This window comes from Perca flavescens, chromosome 18 (assembly GCF_004354835.1).
Source record: "Perca flavescens isolate YP-PL-M2 chromosome 18, PFLA_1.0, whole genome shotgun sequence".
Taxonomy (NCBI): domain Eukaryota; kingdom Metazoa; phylum Chordata; class Actinopteri; order Perciformes; family Percidae; genus Perca; species Perca flavescens.
Genome location: NC_041348.1, coordinates 25258196 through 25275767, shown reverse-complemented (window position 1 = coordinate 25275767; position 17572 = coordinate 25258196). Strand labels below are relative to the sequence as shown.

Below are 17572 nucleotides of genomic sequence, written 5' to 3'. Positions count from 1 at the left end.
CATCCAATAGTTGTAGAGATATTTCAGTCTGGACAAAAAGTGGTGGACTGACAGACAATCAGTAGATTAATAGCTAATGAATATAATCGTCCTACACATGTGTACCTGTGGCAATGCCGTCAAACAGGGAGAGAACTCTGATCGGTTTCCTCTTCTCTGCTGCAACTGGAGGATACAACTTGGCTGGCTCCTAAAAGAGAGAATTAAATGGAAGAAAAGACATCGATGAAAAGGGGTAGGACCCGAAAAAGCATTTTGCTTCTACCTACTCCCTTTCGAACATCAGTATTTATTTATTTGGCTTATTCTTACTTTTGTCTTTTTTTATATAGTAAGATACTTTTGTGTCTTGTATTTTAAGTTTTTTTGTTTATTCTTTTTTATGTTGTTCAAATTCCTTTAAAACAAGATTAGATAGATTTTAAGCTTTACAGTATGCAGAGAGAGCTGCACACATAACCCATCAGCTTTATTCATGATGATGATCTGATCTTTTGGCACAAAGACATCAATAATTGAACGTGAACATGTTCTGTTTTGAAGTGTTTTGGCCTTCATGGATAATTTAGAGCTGACGAGCCCAAGAACAGAATCACTGATCTCCAGATATTTTCCCGTTTAACTGTGATGTATTTCAGCAAGGTTATGATAGCAGATAAGATTAGGACGGTAAATATATCAAATTTACAAAAACTAATTGACTTACAGCCCGTTGTCAGGACTGGGTTGGTGTAATGGGTGATTGTAGAAGGAATGGAGTGTAGTATAGTACAGAAGTACGGGTCAATATAGACGTAGGAGAGTGTGGAGGGTGTCACCACCAAATATGAAGTATGATAAGCAGACACATTGTTAAATGATATCAATAAAGGAAATAGAAATGATTTCATTCATTTTATATTTCATTTTTTTAACCATTATTTTAAAAACTAATTTATTGACGCATACCACATAACTCTAATGTTCCTGGATACATGATGATACCTGCTGGGAAACCTTTCACATTCAGTGGTACATTTACTCAAGTAGTTTACTTTCATTAAGTATTTCCACTTTATGCTACTTTAAACTTCTACTGCCCTACACCTTGGAACACCTCTACTACATTTATTTGTTAATTTTAGTTTGTAGTTTACTTTGCAGATTTCAATTATTAATACTCCACCTTTACCAGCTACAACATTAAAAGTCATTCTGCATGATGAGCCCTCTTTAATGTTGGTACTTGAAGTATATTGTGATGATAATACAGTAGTTTTACCTAAGTAAGACATTGAATGCAGGACTTTTATTTGTAACAGTTGAAAGAAACAAATCTAAATAGTTTTTCCACTCTCTTAAAAGGAAGGTAATTTAATTAGCATTTGTATAATGTATCAATATATAAGAGATTTCTTTGAAAAACAAAACTTGTTAACTATTCTAAGGACACACTCCTTACTCCTTACATATTTAAGTAGGCTTTATCTGCGTTGATGTAATTCATCATTAAACTTTGTGGATGCAAATTACAATCATATCTATACTGTACTACTATAAACAGTATTGTGAACTCCTTTTCAAGAAAACTGTTATCTTTATAATAATGTAATATGTGTTATAAATTGTATGTGTATCATGGACATGATGTATCCACGACGTTCCACTTCCGGGATTGCTCCGGAAATTCCGCCAGATGTTCCTCTTTTTGGCCGGATGTCCGTTACGCTTTCTTTGTGTTGGCACTTTAAACTCCGGTGGATTTATGAGGAATATGGTTAAAGGACAATTCGGACGCAAAATGAACCTAGGGGTTAATAACACATGGGTACAGAGTCAACCGTTCTCTGGGATATGTTTTCATGCTAATCGAATGTGACATGTTTCATCGCAAACCGCTAATTAGCTTGCGTACAACGGACGCCATGCTTGAGCTACTATGTTACTGGTTCGACTGGTCAAGACTGTTTTCCCAAGATGGCGCCTGCCTGTATACCAAACGGTACTGTCTTTATAAACTATGTTAGCGTTATAAGCTAATTAGCAGTTTGAGCTAAAACTGGTCACATTTGATTAGCATGAAAACATATCCCAGAGAACGGCTGACTCGGTACCCATGTGTTATTAACTTCTAAGTTCATTTTGCACCAGAATTGTACTTTAACTGCTCCTCAGATCTCTGCAGGGTAAATCCAGACAGCTAGCTAGACTATCTGTCCAATCTGAGTTTTCTGTTGCACGTCTAAACTAACTTTTGAACGTACACATGTTCCACCAAAACAAGTTCCCAACACGATTGGTAAAGAATAAAGAAATGTCAATAGCGTGACTATATATTGTAAAAAGAGCAGGAATTAAATGAATGGAAACAAGGCAACGGTCAGACTCACAAAGTCCTGTTCATGGTTGTTGGCAAAGAAGTGTTGTAGTCTGCAGGGCCAGTCGTCCCGTCGCCGCAGCAACCCGTAGGCGGTCCGGGACCCGCACATGTAGCAGTTCCACGGGTCTTCTTTGATGGCTGCCGCCGCCGAGCCGGCTCCGACCAACAGGTCTACACACTCCACACAGAAACACCTGCGTGCACGCACACACACACACACACACACACACACACACACACACACACACACACACACACACACACACACACACACACACACACACACACACTATGAGACCTGTGTATTTATTACTACTTATGATTTTGCAATTTTCTTTTTACAAATACTTACTAATTTTGCTAGATAATATAAAAGAATAATGACTCAATTAGTGCAATGTAACTGTAAAGTATATGAAATGTACTTTTTTATGTATGCTACTTTATACTTCTTATCCACTACACTTTGGAAGCCAATATTGTACTAGGATATATATATATATATATATATATATATATATATATATATATATATATATATATATATATATATATATATATATATATATATATATATATATATATATATGTGTTGATGCTAATACTTTTGTACTTAAGTAAGATTTTTAAGGCAGGACTTTCACTTGTAACAGTATTTTAACAATGTAGTATTGCTACTTCAAGTGAAATATCTGAATACTTCTTCCACCCACATGTCATCACCCCCTGTTTCTAAACTGCAATACTGTCAGATAAAGGCAAAAATACAATAAAAAAAGCGTATTCAATTAAATGAATCAAACTCTAAAAACTGTATGATTATTAGAGACAAACTCCGTACTTTACTTTTAGATTTTGAATGCGGGACTAGAGTATTTTTTACACTGTAGTATTGCTACTATATCATAACTTCTTCCACTGCACGACTCCCAATATGTAACGTGTTGAGCTGTTGAATGTGTGCAGAGATGAGGTCAGCGCCTGGTTGTCAAAATAAACTGTATATTTAAATAAATAAATCGGCTCCACATGAATTGGCTGATTCAATTGCCAATGAAAGGAGCCATACATCCCATTTTGACATTTATGGGTAAATTGTTTATGTTGATGTGAAATCCAAAACCTTGTCCTGGCCACAAGTAGAAGCTGCTTGCCAATCCCAAGGCAAGGCAAGGCAAGGCAAGGCAGCTTTATTTGTATAGCACATTTCAGCAACAGGGCAATTCAAAGTGCTTTACATAAAAAACAATTAAAATACAAGAATAAAAGTTACAGTGCAGTATAAGAAATTAAACATTAAAGAGCAGTTAAAAACAGTTAAAAATATAAAAGCAGATACAATACAAGATATTATGGTGCTAGTATGGGACAATGTAGAAGCCGTTTCTCTATACACGTAATCCACCCGCAATCCTTGCCATTCCCAATACGGGCCGGTCCCACCGGTCTTACTTTTTAATTTCTCTTCATATGCTTATATATAGATTATCATACAGTTTCAACAATGCAACTTCAGTATGAGAAATGAACAATTGTATAAAGAAAGGCAACATCAAAAAGAAAGGTCTTCAGCCTTGATCTAAAAGAACTGAGAGTTGCGGCAGAACCTGCAGTTTTCTGGGAGTTTGTTCCAGATATGTGGAGCATAGAAACTGAACGCTGCCTCTCCCTGTTTAGTTCTGACTCTGGGGACAGATAGCCGACCAGTCCCAGACCACCTGAGAGGTCTGGGTGGTTCATAGTGTATCCCAAACCCGTGTATAGTGTATCCCAAACCCGACAGTGTTTATATACAGTTTTATACTGACCTACAGCAGTTGTTGTTGCCACACATGAGCACCTCCCTTCCTCCACAGCAGATGGTGCAGTAGGACTGGTAGCCGTCGTCGTCGTACTGGTAGGCGCACTCCAGGAACGAGTTCTGCCAGAGAAACAAAACAGAATCAGGAGAGAGGCACAGATGGAGCGTGTCTATGTTGTCCACCATAATAATGAAATCTGGTGTTTCTACTGTTTCCATGTGCCTGTGTAATACTGTATCACAGGCGTCACCAATATGCAGCAAAACTGTATTGCTTTCGAAAGTGCAACTTCCACAGGAGCTGAGGCATTTGTTGTCAAATATTCTCTGGTCTCAGCTTCTCAAATGTGAGGATTTAAGACTTTTGTCTGTTTTATATCTTTGTGATTTTAATATATTTTGCATTTTTGGCTGTTGGACTAACAAATCAAACAATCTGAAAAGGTCACCGTGGGCTTGGGAAAATTATGTCGGACATTTTTCGCAATTTCTTTACAGACAAAATGCATAATCTGTTAATTAAAAATAAAAATAGTCGGATTTCGAAGTTGTAATTAGTTGTAGCCTTAGTCTGTATGCAGTTAGTGTTTGGTACATGCACTTTATTTCCTGTGTGTATCAATATATCCATTATTACTAGGGCTGGGGTGACGCATTTGAAATGAATGTCATAATACCAATAAGAAAATGTTTCCAATATCAATATGACGATGTAAAATAATCAAACTGATGTTTAATATAATTAACAGTTTTATGCATGAAAGAAATACTTCAGTAACTCACTTTGTTTTTGACTGTAATTTGCTGGATTTATTTATTTGGACAAAACAAATTTGTAAAATAATTTTGTAAAATCACCTAACAATACGATTATATCAATTTTATGATAATAATAATGTTGATTTGTTGCCCAACCCAAAGTGCATTCAGATGATCAAAGGTTCCTTACTTTGCAGCCCTGACACATTGCTCCTAAGAAGAGAGGATGCTCCAGAGAGACATTGAGGCTTCCACAGGAGATGCAGATATCTGAACAAACACAGACATGATTACAATATTACATTTAACACTTTGTTTAGGCCTTTGATTACATCAATGGAAGCATTTAAAGGTACAACAAGTAAGAATTTGACTGCCTCAAATAACAACAATGTACTTATGATCAATAAGAAAGACTCAGTAATTACTTTTAGGTACTTTGATTTATAACTTCCCATCTTATAATCTATTTTGGATGTCCACCAGTGAATTATTCTGCTGCTGATCGCTTGCTGCATAAATGAATAGGCTAAATGCCAAAAATGTGAACAAGAACAAAACTGAGCCCTGAGCTACAGAAACACTTGGAACAGCTGTACACTGACAGAACCTTAAACTTAATTTCCAATTTATGAAGCTCAGTTTAGGCGCGACTCTCTTTGACTGATTCAAAATGTGTAAAAAGGACCCTAATTGGCCTTATATCTGTATTAAACAGGAACAAAACAACTTATAATGTGATAACGGTGAATAAGCAAGGTAATAACATTTCAAGATGCAATCAAAGTTATCCTCTGTATTGGAGAATGGGAAAAAAAAACTCTGTATGTATTGTGATGGCAATGACATTTTGTTTGCAAAAGACTATTACTCCAGAGGGATAATACTTTATTCAATAATCATGTAGGACTTATATTGAATGGTTTTACACCTTTCCAACCCATTTAAAGGGATATTATATAAGGTTTTGACAAATCGTGATTGTTAACACTATTTAGCAGCCATTAAAATATTACTCGTAACAAGGGGCAGGTGATGAAAATGAGCTTTTAATCAACTCTATATCCAGTAAACCTTGTGTAAAACACACTGTATAAAATATTTGTGTAAGCCAAAGGCTGAATGCCTTAAAAAAAAAAAGTTTACCTTCTATGTTCCTGGTCTTCTTTTTGACCTCACATATGAGTCTCTCTGTATAAAAAAAACACGTAACATCACATCAACACACCATTTTGATACCAGTACCAAGAATTTGTAAAAACAACACATAGTCACTATCTTGCTAATGTCTTGTATCTCCAAAACATAAATCTAAAAGATATTAATAAAAACAACCTTTATTTTTGAGTCTTATGATGAAAATAAATAAATAAATAAATAAATAATATATATATATATATAACATACTAAGAAATTTGTAGGTTCATTTTTGAAATAAAAGTTTGTATGTTTACCTCTGGTCCCTTCGTCGATCACCTCTCTGATCTTTACTTTTTCAGCTGAGTTCTTGCGTGGTTTCTTGGCGGGTGGAGGCGTGTACGCTGCCTCAGGTTCCGCCCACATCTCTGGGTACACTTCCTTATATGGAATTTGTTCCTCTGTGACATATAAGAACAGTGGTCTTTAATATCATATGGGAGTGTTGGAGAAATAAGACACTGGACAGTTCACACACCTGAGGCGGGGGGGGGGTGGGGGTGGGGCTGGAGGATTTGCTCTATGGTATCAAAAAAGTGATGTGTTCATCCCCATAAACGTTATATTAAATGAAATGTGTGTATACCCTCTGGAGGTTCCAGTGATTGTGGACCATTGGGTGGGAAGCCGGTCATGGCCCACTCTATCATCTGTCTGGTTTGAATGTCCACCCCCTCTGCATCATCGCTTGTATCACAGGAAGGAACTGGCCTCCCCTGCCCGTACACTGGCCACCTAGACACAAAAATAAACACACAGTTCAGTACACAAACAGTAAAAACACGATAAGTAGGAAGGATAAATACGGTAATTATGGCTGCACATGAAGTAGCAAAGTGACAAATAAGTGCAGGTTTTAGTCTACAAATCCTTCATTGCGTGTTTATAATTTTATGGAAATTCAAGTGAATGATAACCTGCCATGAAAATGACCATGTGTTCTGTATTACTTGCTTAAAACTAAGCATTGCTGGATCGAAATAATACCCTCAAAAATATGAGATGTACCCACATGTGCCCACTTATAAATTGTGGGCAGAGCTAGATGAGAACAACACCTCCACAAATGCAAATTGTTTCATAAGAAACGAATGAGTAAAATATGACCTTTCGGACCTGCGCATTTTTATATTGGTTTTTAAGAAGTTGGATTTTATCCGGAGAGATATGCAATAAGTTTTGCAACAGAAAAATACAATTATCAGCCCTCAAAAATGACTCAGGGTGTGTTACCTGCAGAGCCTCGAAGATGGCTTTCCGGTACATAGACTGTTTGTTAAAGGTGGGCTGGTGGAAGGCAGATGAGAAAGAGCTCAGAAGCATCAGCTTCTCCACACAAACCTGCAAAACAAAGAAATTCTAATGAAAAAGGAAGAGCCAGAAATTATTGGAGAAAAAACTGGTTAAACAGATTCTCAACAAGTCTTTGAAATCCTTAATTAAGGTAATTTTGTGTGCCACAGGAAGAACGTATCTTTTTAAGAAAAGATGTCTCAAAAGGCAAAGGGCCTTGGATGGTATCTGTCTCATGAGGGTTTCTTTCTTTTCTTTTTTTTAAGATTATTTTTTGGGCTTCTTTCGCCTTTATTTGATAGGACAGCTAGGTGAGAAAGGGGGAAGACATGCAGGAAATTGTCACAGGTCGGATTTGAAGCATGGACCTCTGTGTCAAGGCATAAACCTCACAGTATATGTGTGCCTGCTTTATCCACTGGGCCAACCCAGCCACTTCTCATGGGGTTGTCTTATTTCAAATTGAAATAAGGAAAAATTAAAAGGAAAAAAATCAAGGTCATCTTGTATCAAATCAAAGTAAAAGAACCATATTTACTTACCTAAGTTTCTGCTAAGAACAAATGAAGTGTAAAACTGATCTTCCTACACTAAGATGTTAACAACGGAATACAAGTAACATTTATGTGAAAAGCTTTTACATGCTTTAACTGGGACAGTATTCTGGTGTCTATAAAAGCATAAAATTGAAAGAGTGGTGCTTGGGGTGTTAACATCATTAGGCTACTGCATGAATAAACCTAAAAACTGTAACTACAACAACTGACATTCTCCCTTAACTCTTTGTGGAAGGACTTTCTGAGAATCGGATGTGACTCAGATGGAGAGTAAACACACATTGTACCAGTATTCGATCATTTATTTAGGGGTTCCTAAATAAAACTACTCACCACAGAGAACTTTCCGTCTCCAAACCACATCACCCAGCGAGTTCCATCTGCAGCTCGACTTCGGCCGCTCATCAACCAGGAAACAATCCTGCCGGGCCACCAAGAGAAACCTCGCAGCTTCCCAAACACCAGAACACCGATGCCAAAACCTCGGCCATCCTGTCAGCACACAGAAAACAAGTCCAGTTTCAATCTGCACTCATGATATAAGATGATACATACATTCAGCAGCTAATGAATAGGGCAAATCTTCTATGTTCCAATAATAACACATATAAAACGTACAATAATGTCCCAAGTAATGTAAACATGGTTTCAATTTGCAACACATTAAACACAGCTACAAACTAAAAACATTTACACTGAATTTTAGTGTCTAATTTTTGTGTTGTAATAAAAGGAAATAGGCCTAAAATTAGAGATGGTCCGATACCAGGATCGGTATCGGCTCCGATACTGCCTAAAACGCTGGTATCGGTATCGGGAAGTACTGGAGTTTATGCACCGATCCAATACCACGTAATAAAGCCCTGAAGACAAGCTACGTTAAAGTAGTTTATTCATGTTCTTTTTCCGTTATAACTGACTGAGAATAAAAGAAAGTTCTGGGGCATTCCTTGTTTGTATTTGTTCATGTTTCACAAAGAGTTTAACCTGAGCCAGACCGACAACAAATATAGTCATCATATCACATCCATACAGGGATAGTAGTATACAGTTAGTAAACATAATAAAATATATGACACACTGGTACCGGATCGGTACTCGGTATCGGCCGATAAGCAAGTTCAGGTATTGGAATTGGTATCGGGAAGCAAAAAATGGTATTGGGGCATCTCTAACAAAAATTGAATATTTTGTGCTTTGATTTGTTCAATTTTGGCCTTGAGAGATTATTGTACCTTTACTTTAATACATCAGCCATTCATCTCTGGACCTCTCCCAAATGTTGCTTTAAAGCACAATTTATTGGTTCAGTTTCTACAAGTAAAGCAATGAGTAAAAGATGTTATTTCTATGAAGCCCCTGAACTCTGGAAATTCATCTTGTGTGAATATGATATTAACTTGTGGGCACAAATTATTACTTTGTGTGTACAAGATTTAAGATATTTTCTCTGCTGGTGAACTCTTAACATATGCATCTTACATTGTTTTATTAGATTAGACTTCATTTCATTTCTCATCCATTAATCATCTTACCTGGTACTCTATCTCCCTGGGCAGGGGCCGTTCTCCCCTGGCAACTGGCTCCGGTGTCACGGCAACCGTAGGCGAGGCGGGGGCTGTTTGTTGTTGTGAATGGGGAGGGGCAGGGCTGGCTGACTCCTCTTTTTGAAAGTCGCCCTCTGATAGGTTGTCCATCATGCTCATCTCTGCCTCTCTGTACGCACGTCGCTCTGCCTGTGAGGGAAGAACAGAGACCATTTTATTTTATTTTTATTTGAACATGTGTCTGTTATTTTCACCTTGCTGCGTTGTATATCTATCCTTGCATCATGGTTGGACCTGTTCTGAAATCTATTTGACTCCATGCTAAGGTAAAGTTAACTACAGCAAAAAAACAATAAAAGGCTACACAAGCATGGCCACCATGGGACTAGCACTCAAGCTTAATAGGCCATAATTTCCCATTAATCCTCTATGAGCTAATTGAAAATTAGAAAAATGAAAAATAATGAACCACACTGACTTTCATTTCAAGTGTTTATATTTATTCTGATATTCTCTAATGTGGAACTTATTTCCTAAGCAAACTCTTGCTGTGGAAACACTCATTTGGCATTTTTTTTTACTTATCTGTGGTAATAACAAGGCAAACAAAAGTGCTTGTTATACTACTAACTCCTGCACTATCTCACTTTTGCCTACACTCTACAGGATCCACCATTTATAGCTGACTCTTTGTCAAATTTTTCTTTTGGGGAAAACGCCCCCACATGCACGACTTAGCCTCCTCCTCCTCCACCAGCGCTGATACAGTTAGATAACAAATAGATAATAGATTACTCATTTATTTATTCTGCATGTCAGTGTGGTATGGTATCCAATTGATATCCCATATTCTTCCTAACGCAGATTATGGGACAAAGCTTTAATTTTTTAGTGTTTTAGTAGCTATTTAAATTCTAGTTTATTTACTGTCTGGTTAAATGCTAAATTTCATTTCGTTGTACTGGTACTTACTGTGTACAGTGTGCAATGAATCTAATTTAATCTAATGTACAGTATGTAAACAGTCAACTGCATCACAGCTGTCAGTTTATCTGCAGGTCTGTGTTTTAATTAGATGTCAACATTATGCCGACATATGATCATCAAACCTACATGTGTAAAGGATGAGGTAAAGGCAAAGTTTCAACACTGAATAATCATTTTGTCAACTATCATATCAGCTCCAGTCTGTCTTCACTACATGTTATTGTCATTGATCGTGTCTTACTTAATGCCTGCTGAGGGCATCTTCCCCTCATGTGTTCATCTATCATCACCTTTTTGCTTTACTCCTGTTGCTCTACAGGCACAAACGCTGTCTTTCAAGGAGGTCCTATATAATCGAGGATTTAGGTGGGTCTTTCCAGCTAATGTAGTGGCTGCTCTAGATCAAGGCCTCAGCGCCCCCGGCTGTAGGAACAGTCCTTTAATTGTTCTTCTAAACAGGAAGTGAGTGGGGAGAAAGGGCGCGGTTAGGGGGCAGTTCAATGGGTTCAGGAGAGAGAGACAGAGAGAAGACAGGGAGAGGGAGAGAGAGAGCGTAAATAGGATTATATTATAAGACTGAGGAATAAAATACAGATGGAGAGACAGTGGAGCATGTTCAGTGGAAGATAGGAAAGCAGAGAGAAGATACAGCGCAAAGTAAACTCTGTTTTTCTACAACTATCACTAATTGTTGTACTGCAATACTGTATTGACCTAGTGTATCAATAGTGCAATACTACAGTGAGCTCTGATAAGCAGTAATAGCCATCAGTAATAGAAGATAAGAAGATTGCTTGTTTTAACTGTAGGTGTCCTTGAGTGCTATGAAAGGTGCCCATAAATAAAATGTATTATTATTATTATTATTATTATTATAAAAGTCACCGTACTGCTGATATTTTTTTGTTTGACAAGCGATATCTGGTGTGGAAACACAGCAGCAGCGAGTGCTCGGCTTCACACGAGAAGTCATTTAACAAATAATCTTGACCTCACTGGTTATTACACTGCAAGAATCTCACGGTGGCCCAGATGTAAAATCCCACGACTCCTCCAGAGCATTTCCATAACCTAAAAACATTCTTCTTCAATACTGGAGAAAACCAATTTGTTTCCAGTCTAGCTAAGACTGAGAACCGGCATCTAATGTCTTGAATGTGTGAAACAATTCCTCCAGAAAGGAAGAAATAAACATGGGAGGAAGGGGAGGGATGATGGCATAAATTCAAGTGGAAGTGAGACAGTAAAAGTGAGCAGGTCGGGTCGTGACAGTTCTCGCCTCTGTTTGACCCTGATGTCACAAGTTCACTTTTCCTCCGCTTCTGTTGACCTTTGACCTCATAAAATCCTAATCAGCCTGTTACACGGATCATGGACAGACCACACACACAAACACACTGACCAACACACACACACACACACACACACACACACACACACACACACACACACACACACACACACACATTGTAAGGGAAACTCATGTCTTCACTAGTTTCTAAAACATCTGGGATGCCTGAACGAGAAGTCTGGATTTTTACTTCCTACAACTATCGGTGGGAATCAATACTTCATTCAAACTGTAAGCAGGTTCTGTGTATGTAGTGTGTTCAAACAGTGACAAAATAAAGTATACTCAAACTAGACAGTATGCATACTAAATATTACACTATATACAAACACTGTTCTGAAACAAGGAAATGCACAAAGGAAATGGAGAAGCTGCTCACAGCTGGAAAATACTAAATTAATTGTGGATGGTGGTGAAATGAAACGGTTTACGAAACAAAAATAAAATGCTGTCTATTTGTAAAGTTTAATTGACAATGACTTCCCAAAGTCACAGATTGATTGAAGCCGGATTGTTTGCACATGTACTAACTTACTGTTAAAACAGTGTACTATGAGGATTAGTATGTAATATTTACTGTATAGAATCAGTTTATAGTAAGGAACTTCCTTAACTTTTTGTTAGTGTATATTTTGCTTTGAAATGTTCAAGTTGTATGCTGCATGTATTTCCCAATTCTCTTTAATGTTGCTAATATTTGATTTTGATTCATTTCAGAATTCATTTTAATTTAAGACTTAAAGTGACATCAGCATTGCAATTGCTGATTAACTTTTGTACAGCTTCATTGCAAAATGTTTTTTTTGGGGGGATATTTATATTTTAATGTATTATTACCAGTTCCACATTTTTGTTATAGATTTTGTTTTAACATATAGGGCTCTATCTCGCACCGGGCGCAGTGCAATGCCCGACGCAAGTGTCTTTGCTAGTTTAAGACCGACGCAGTTGTCAATTTCCTGTCCAGCGCCCACGTCGTTTAAATAACAAATGCACATGTGCCCATCTGTGCGCCCACGGGTGTTCTGGTCTTACAGGGAGGTGTGTTCAGGTGCATTCTTGGCGTATTGCTATCTTGAGGCAGCGGGAAGTGATCACGCCATTGACCAACAAAAACTTGCTCTACAGTCAATAACGCAGCATTTCATTGTTATTTTAACAGCACATTAGTAAAATGCGCCTAGGCTCATGCACAGCGTGCGCACACTATGTTTGTTACACACACAGGGACGCACAGCAGCACACACACATGCAGAAGATTACAAATAAAAATATTACGGTGCAAATCTACCACAATAATAGCAATGTACAAACGTGCCTGGCTTTTAAAGGGAATGGGAGATAACACTCTGATTGGTTTATTGCATGTTATGCCCAAAACACACCTATGAATTAATGAAGACACAAAGTACAACCCTTAAGGACCATGCGCCCTAAACGCACCTGCGCCATCATTGGATCGTTAAAATAGGGCCCGATAGAGTTGTAACTCTTGAACAAGTTACTCTAGCTGTGGTGCATTTGTGGGGATAAATAGTTGTATTAAATTGAATTGCATTGAACACATCTTACTATTTTCTTATTTCTACTTTTCATTGATGTTTTAGTAAATATAGTATTTTCTACTTCAAGGACCACATTTTCCTGTAGCAATCATTTGAGTTACACCTCATCTCACCCACACTTGGTTGTTGTTGTTGTGAAGGGAACTTGATCATTTCTATCAGTATCCAGACCGGATCATCTCATTAGAAGACTTGGACGTGACTAGTGTTGCTACGAGATATCATCCAAAAATCCTGCCTACTGAATGAAACTGGGTTTGTTGCCTAGCAACATCAGCTGATTGAAACACTCCATCAGAAAGCTTTGGTGCTTTCAGGGATGCAGATGACTCACTGATGACAGACAAATCTGTATTCATCTGCTCGGGTTTCTGTGGTCTGAAATAAACTGAAGGGTCAGCTTCATGCAATCGAAAAAAAACAAAATTTCAGTATCAATAACAATTTTAAATGCATTAACAAAAATAGTGCCTATAATGAACTGTAACTATTTTTTTTTTGCCTTTTTAAAATGTTTCTAATTAGAATAAAAAGAAATTGTGTCCCTCCTACTGAGAATGAATATTCTGAACACTAAGCTGGAGAACGAGTGAGATTTTAAATCACCTACTAACCTATAAAAAGTACAGTAATTAAGCCAGTTGACATCATTTAAACTGGAAGGCTTCAACTCTTGTGCTAAGGTGCAGAATGTTTTCTGGTTTAAACATTAAGTCTGCAGCCAAAGGTCAACACACTACCATGTAGTTTTAAAATGTTGTTTGCTACCTCTTAGGGGTACTGAGCAGACAATTAAAACTACTTGTTATAAAAAAAAGCTTGAGATTCGCACAATCCAACAAAAGGACACACAGAATAAAAGTCAGACATACTGAAAGTAGCTGTAACATACGCAGTCAAAGTATTCGCACCCGCAAAGGCTGGCTGCCACCTTTAATCAAGTCAGTTTGATAAAGACTGACTTGCGCAAAATCAGATAGACATAAAGCCAAAATTACAGGCATCCATGCTCAACCGTTGCCTGATACTGCCAACTGTTCAGCTAAAAACACATCACCTACCAGCATTTGACATATTACAACCACTTAGTGCATGATTTATATAATTCTTTCCACTGTGTGCACTTTTGCTAATTTGTGCACATCAGAGGCTTTTGTGTTTGACTTAAAACTCACTTAATAAATACTATTATTTATTAATTAAACATTATAAAGAGCATAGCAGACTTAAATAGCTAGAAAACAGAATGATAACTGCATTTGTGGGATAATTCAAATCAGTTTAAAATCAGTTTTAGAAAGGACTGAAGTGCAGTGAAACAGTTTATATTTGTACTAGAGCCCAACAATACTGTATACTGACATTATGTGTGAAATAATAATGACTTATATTTTTAGTAGACAACATAAACAAAAAGATGATAAGAATCACTTTAATTTGGTTCTTCTTTTCTTGGGTTATTATTCAATATTACAATTTTATGGTGAAAAATTGAGCGTACTGTATCTTTGGCATTTCTGCATTACATTATCTTGTTTCATATTGCTGCCAACATTTGTGCAAATACCAATATAACGGTGAGCAGCTAAAGTCAGTGGATATTTTCAGTCATGCCAATTTGTACCATTAAAGCACTAATATGCAGATGTGTTGCACGTCTCATATAGCATGAAACATGCAGAGGCATATACAAGGTTTTCTTTGCTGAAATAGATTAAAAAAAAAGACTTTAAAATAAAAGTGATCTATGAAAATCAAAGGATGCAAAAGAAAACAGCAGCATTTGAGGGACAAACAAAGGCTGCAGGGGGCAGAAAGACAGAGAGGTTGTAATGTTGTGAGTTACAACTGTGAACTTTGATACACCCAGTGGCCTGGTCAGTGTTTTCACTCTTAGTGCCGCCCCCTTGACCTTTGACCCCTCACCCCATGACCTCGCCAATGAGCCATTTCTTAAAACCACACCCCCCTTTATAAGCGTGACTGACCCTGACCTCGAGATGAACCCAACAGTGCTCAACACACACACACACACACACACACACACATTCATTTCATTAGCATCGATCGCAGCCATGGAACATGTTAAAGAAATACAATCAATGGTTTTCCATGACCATAACGCTCTCCGGGGGTCTCTTATAATGAAATGAACCAAACAACATTTGTCTGATGAATGTTTAAGGTCAATACCAACATGTCTGACCTGATAGTACCGTAATGATTTGGTAGCTTGGTGTTATTTTCTAATTATTAACATATTAGGAGGCCATTTACGTGCATTTCCAAACAGTGGGAATATCTTAAACTGGTAATCCAACCAAAGTGAACAGAAAAAAATAACATTTTGTGATAAAAATTGATTAAAACAATGTGTGTCTGATGGGCGTTTTAAGTACAAACCATGCCTGGTGATAACACTGCAGCGTAATAAGTTGGTGATTTGGTGTTGTTTTCCAGTAATTAACATATTTAGTAAGTTAGCTTTTACGCTCTTACCCCAAAAACAAAATCAACAAACTAGAAAACAGAAAAATTAATAAATCATTTCTCTTGTCGTAAAAAGGGTCTTAACAACAAGTGTCTCATGGCTCTTTAAGGGGAATACCAACTCTGATGTTAAACATATGATGTTAAGCGTAATAATTTGGTGGCCTGGTGGTGTTTTCCAAATATTACCTCACCACTGATCACTTTTCTGATAAGTAGAAGAGTGGAAAACTCTACAAAATGTTGCTTCAACACCTCTCTTTAATGAGCAAATAGATAAACAGACAAATGGCCACTTGTCATGAAATAAATAAATAAAAAATGCCTTTTTGCATTTGGACAACAACAAAGACAACAAAGGTACGAAACCTGATGTAAATCCAAACCCAAATAAATAAGTAATGTTTTTACTTCTGTTTGTTATACTAGTAGTTCCCAACGTGGGGTCAGGAGCTCCACAAGTGTTAGTAAGATAAGTATGAGGGGTCTTAAGATGATTAACAGAAGATAAAAAATGTGGAAAAAACTTGCTTACTTTTTAGACCTCAAATTTTTGCAAACAACTGCATCATTTTACAGTGTTGGGACTCTAAAACAAGGAATAAAATCAGTCTTTGGTTGAAGCGGTCACAACTGGTAGACATATTGTATGCAATCGATGACGAGGAGTCACATGTGGAGGCTGTTTTGTTTTGTCCCAAGCCGAAAAGGTTGGGAACCACTGTCCTACACTGTGTTCTGTCCAGCTGTACCATACATACATCCAGAAAATTCAAATGAAACAACCATGTATTTAGCCCTCACAGATCCTGAGTTAAAGCTGATAAATTTGGGCATGTCATTTTGTCAGAGGTGTTAGATGGTTTATATATTAAGGATTCATTTGCATGTCTATGCTGCCAGTGGAAAAGTGGGAAACACATCTAACTTTTATCTGAGCTCCCATCTTCCTCCAAATAAACAGAAAGTAAACCAAAATACATCTGTTTAGTCTAATCAGACTCTCTTTCAGATGTTTGACTACTGAGATCTCCCATGTGTTCAAGCACGCAGCAGAAACCCACCAGAAAGCATAAAAAAAACTGAATTTAACACCATTTTACTTCAGCTAACATTGAAACAAACTTGCCATGAAATTACTTTTCGAAACAGCTGGCAACAAAGCATTCATTTCCTCACAAACTGGCAACACATGCACACATAGAAAATGAAAGAATATGACTTACAGGCCGGACATGGCAGCTCTGCAACTGCAACCCTTCCTCTCTGGCTCTCTTTCTCTCTGTCATTTTCTTCGTCTGTCTCTCTCTCTCTCCCTCACACCTCCTTCTCTTCTTCCTTTCTGTCTGTCTACACGGCTAAACTCGCCCTCAAGCCTTCTTTACCCTCTCCCTCGCTGCTGATTGGTCACAACAGTGAAGTGTGTGATTTACTGGCTCCTTCACCTAACAGATGTTTAGGTGAACTTCAACAGCACACAGACATGCGCAGCGAGCTGTGGTGTAGAGTTTTGTCTGGTAGCCCCGGGGGTTTAAGGGTGATGACGACACACACACACACACACACACACACACACACACACACACACACACACACACACACACACACACACACACACACACACACACAAATCCAGGCTAGTGTTTACATGTGTGTGTATATGTGG

At 37.6% G+C, this 17572-nt stretch overlaps 1 protein-coding gene across 1 annotated transcript in view; it reads right to left on the bottom strand.

The window, feature by feature from the left end:
* LOC114573320 (DNA (cytosine-5)-methyltransferase 3A-like) overlaps positions 1 to 17572 on the bottom strand; it is a 57062-nt gene that overhangs the window by 7148 nt on the left and 32342 nt on the right. Inside the window, 11 exon segments of the mRNA XM_028605452.1 lie at positions 106 to 190; positions 2370 to 2553; positions 4168 to 4280; positions 5110 to 5189; positions 6066 to 6110; positions 6374 to 6517; positions 6703 to 6823; positions 6825 to 6851; positions 7350 to 7457; positions 8300 to 8458; positions 9502 to 9702. Coding sequence (XP_028461253.1) covers positions 106 to 190; positions 2370 to 2553; positions 4168 to 4280; positions 5110 to 5189; positions 6066 to 6110; positions 6374 to 6517; positions 6703 to 6823; positions 6825 to 6851; positions 7350 to 7457; positions 8300 to 8458; positions 9502 to 9702 — 1267 coding nt within the window.